The following is a 2,989-nucleotide window of genomic DNA, read 5'->3' on the forward strand; positions in this document are numbered from 1 at the left end:
CTGAATCGCTATCCTCAACGACAGAATCACATATATCTAAATTTACAAGATTATTACTAATAGCAGGTATGTTTTTTGCACGAGTGAGATTCTCTCTAACCCGTTTTGCAATTATTCGCCTAATGTTTCTCGGTGATTTTCCATCTCGATCCATGATTATGATGCAATTCCCGAGGGAGCGTCGTCGTTGCACCTACCTTTTGAAGAACGAAACCAATTGATTGCTGCAGTTTGAATTATATCATCGGTGGGAATACGGCCGCTGGGATTTTTGGGATCGGGAACGGACTCAACTGTAAAGACGTTTCGCACGGTTTCTGAAATTTGCAATCCAATTAAACATTAAATAGAGACCAACAATTAGAAAATTTTCTTCATTTTAGAATATTTTTTAGCACCTTTTACGACTTCCAATAGTTTTAGGTTTTTCATCGATGTCTTGTTTCCTTTACCCGTAAAATTAATTCGCCTGCCAAATTCATTCGTAAATAATTTTTTCAAGATTTTTCTAGTGCTCGCCTCGATCTGTGTCGCAGTTGAAAATGCCAAATATTCAACCTAGTATCAAATATAAGAAAAAACATTAAAGTTTAATTATGCATGTAAAATATCTCGATTAAATCGTACCAGTAATTCGCGATTTTAATCCACCTCGAGCCAAGATTCAAACTCCGCCAGTGCTACCTCGTTGTCGAGGGGTAATTTTGGAATGGCACTGAAATTGGGAGCCTTCCTACCATCCGGCCTTTGTTTCACATTAATCAGTAAAGCCTTAATGTCTTTAATGTCTTCAGCCTGCTTTTCCAACAAAGTTAGCACACTTTGCGTTGTCCCTGCAACGTGATTACAAAGCGTTAACATAATACATCAATTTTAATAAAATTATTTTGCTTGTACTAACTTGAAATCAACAGCCGTAAATCATTTAACTCCTGCGAATTTACAACAACAAAAGAGGTGTCTCCAGTTTCAACTTGATTTCCTACTTGTAGATTGCTTAGCTCTTCAGTTTCGGGAATTATTTCAGGAATGCTCAATGGTTGGTCTAAAAAGCATCACCATAATGATTAGTATAAAATATTTGTGGCAGTATTATAAGCCTACCCAGCTCCAAATTATCCAGAAGTGAGCCAGACGGAGGACTGTTTTTGTTCGCGTCGCTATCCTCCTCATCGGATGAAGACGTTACATCCCCTCGTGTGCTGCTGGGCTGAATATCGGGAATTATCTTCTTGCTCCTTAATCTGCTTTCTGGTTCTGTTTCACTTTCCAAGTTGGAAGTGTCCTCGGCTACTTGAAGTTTTTTTGTCGCAACTTCATAATCATCTAAAATAATGATATTTGTTAGTAAATGTAAAATAATTGGAATGACTTCTCATAATTTGAATTAAATAGCTATTTACCGTAATTCCCAATAATCCTGGCGTAGCTAACTCTTCCCCACTTGACATCAGGAATAGCAGTGCCCTTTTTTATCAAATTTCTAATACTTGGCCCAGAGTTTGGTGGCCAGAGACAAACTTTCTCTGCGGGGATAACCCAGTGACTTGGAACAAGCTCCACAGGCACTGAATTGTATTTATCAGGGGGGAATTCAATTATGTAATATTTTTTTGGCGACATTGAGATAACAGATAAATTAACAGGGAATTAAATTAACAGGGAATTTACGAGACTGCGAGGGTGGGAGAGAAAAGGAAATACCACGCTTCTCTTAGATTCAAACTCTCGCGCGTTGCCTGTCTCTTCGCACCCACCATTCATTGCGTATAAATTGCATGATTTTAACGCCTCATGTAATGTGGGTATTGACGAGATATTGGTGCGGTATTTTTACGCAATATCTCAGCACGTTTGGGTGCAATAATTTTTCAACCATAGGTTACAGTTTTTTAATGCAAATTTAGCGTGTCTCACGGTGCACACCAAACTTAGCACAAAATTTATGCAATAATCACGCCTTTTTTTGTTTGTTAAAAATTTTCACCATGGATTCGTTACTTTGACGCAAAAGTAATAATTTTTGTTGATCGGGTTTGTAATTTTAATTTTAGCAAAATGTTTGAAAACAAATATGGGAACATTGTAGATTTCGCCATCGAAAATGTTTATTTAATGCGTCATTTAACAAATAATGAACAAAATCCTGAAAGGGTTTTTGAGCATAAAAGCAAAAACTCTATGCAGAAAAGATGCAAAATTATTTTTTAGATAAGCAACGTATTCGGAAATTTACAGTTTTGCAAAATTCTATCAATTTTAATGCCAATTTGAAGCCACTCGAGATCTACAATGTCGCATTGCTAATTTAGAAAAACCGAAAAAAATAAATGGCGTGAGAATTAATAAGGGCAAAAATAAATAATTACATATCATAATATGGCAAATATGGTGTTTAATCAATTCCACATTTTCAAATGTAATTGTATTTATTGATAAGATATTGCAGATTTTTAATTTTAAAAATTAAATAAAAGATTGTTCAATTAATTCACTCATACCTGTTCACTTCAATTCATTTGACTGATTATGATGGAGAATGATGGTGAATGAAAATGAATATCCTGTGATTTGAATGAAAACGAGTGAAAGATTCCGTCATTTCAGATGAATGACTATGAATGAAAGATTTCTCACTAATTTCATTTTTCACCCTACGCTTGATACATGGGGTGAAGTAAGAAATGAAGTCAGATGAAGTGAAATGAAATGAGTTTGAAAGAAAACGACTGAATGGGAATGAAAATCTTCAATCAGAAATCGAGATGACTGACTTTTGAATGAAAACTAAATTTCTGAACAGGTATGAATTCACTAAATTCTTGTGCTTGTAAATTATTTTCATTAATTAGGTAGCTTCAAGCTCACAAATTTGAGAAACAAACCTGACGTAAAATTAAATTATGAAAATCTCGAAATACTTCGATTCAATGTTGAAATAAGTATGTATTAAAAGTTTGTCATGCAAATAGCATACATACTTTCTTCT

General features: G+C 34.8%; 1 protein-coding gene across 1 annotated transcript; it reads right to left on the reverse strand.

Moving 5' to 3' along the window:
- Positions 1-223: 223 nt before the first annotated feature.
- On the reverse strand, positions 224-1,623 carry LOC118437585. Its single transcript, XM_035856743.1, has 6 exons — positions 1,404-1,623; positions 1,105-1,326; positions 902-1,045; positions 628-833; positions 399-558; positions 224-317 (listed from the first exon to the last, which is right to left on the reverse strand). The coding sequence occupies exons 1-4, from the start codon at positions 1,621-1,623 to the stop codon at positions 643-645; spliced, it is 777 nt and encodes a 258-aa protein (XP_035712636.1). The 3' UTR covers positions 224-317; positions 399-558; positions 628-642.
- Between the last annotated feature and the right edge of the window lie 1,366 nt (positions 1,624-2,989).

The sequence above is a fragment of the Folsomia candida genome, unplaced genomic scaffold (assembly GCF_002217175.1).
Source record: "Folsomia candida strain VU population unplaced genomic scaffold, ASM221717v1 Fcan01_Sc014, whole genome shotgun sequence".
NCBI lineage: Eukaryota > Metazoa > Arthropoda > Collembola > Entomobryomorpha > Isotomidae > Folsomia > Folsomia candida.

Coding starts and splice junctions, on each gene's coding strand:
- LOC118437585 (XM_035856743.1), bottom strand. CDS start 1,623: ATGTCGCCAAAAAAATATTACATAATTGAATTCCCCCCTGATAAATAC. Junction 1,327..1,403: donor CAGGATTATTGGGAATTACG/GTAAATAGCTAT, acceptor TCATTATTTTAG/ATGATTATGAAGTTGCGACA. Junction 1,046..1,104: donor TCTGGATAATTTGGAGCTGG/GTAGGCTTATAA, acceptor GATGCTTTTTAG/ACCAACCATTGAGCATTCCT.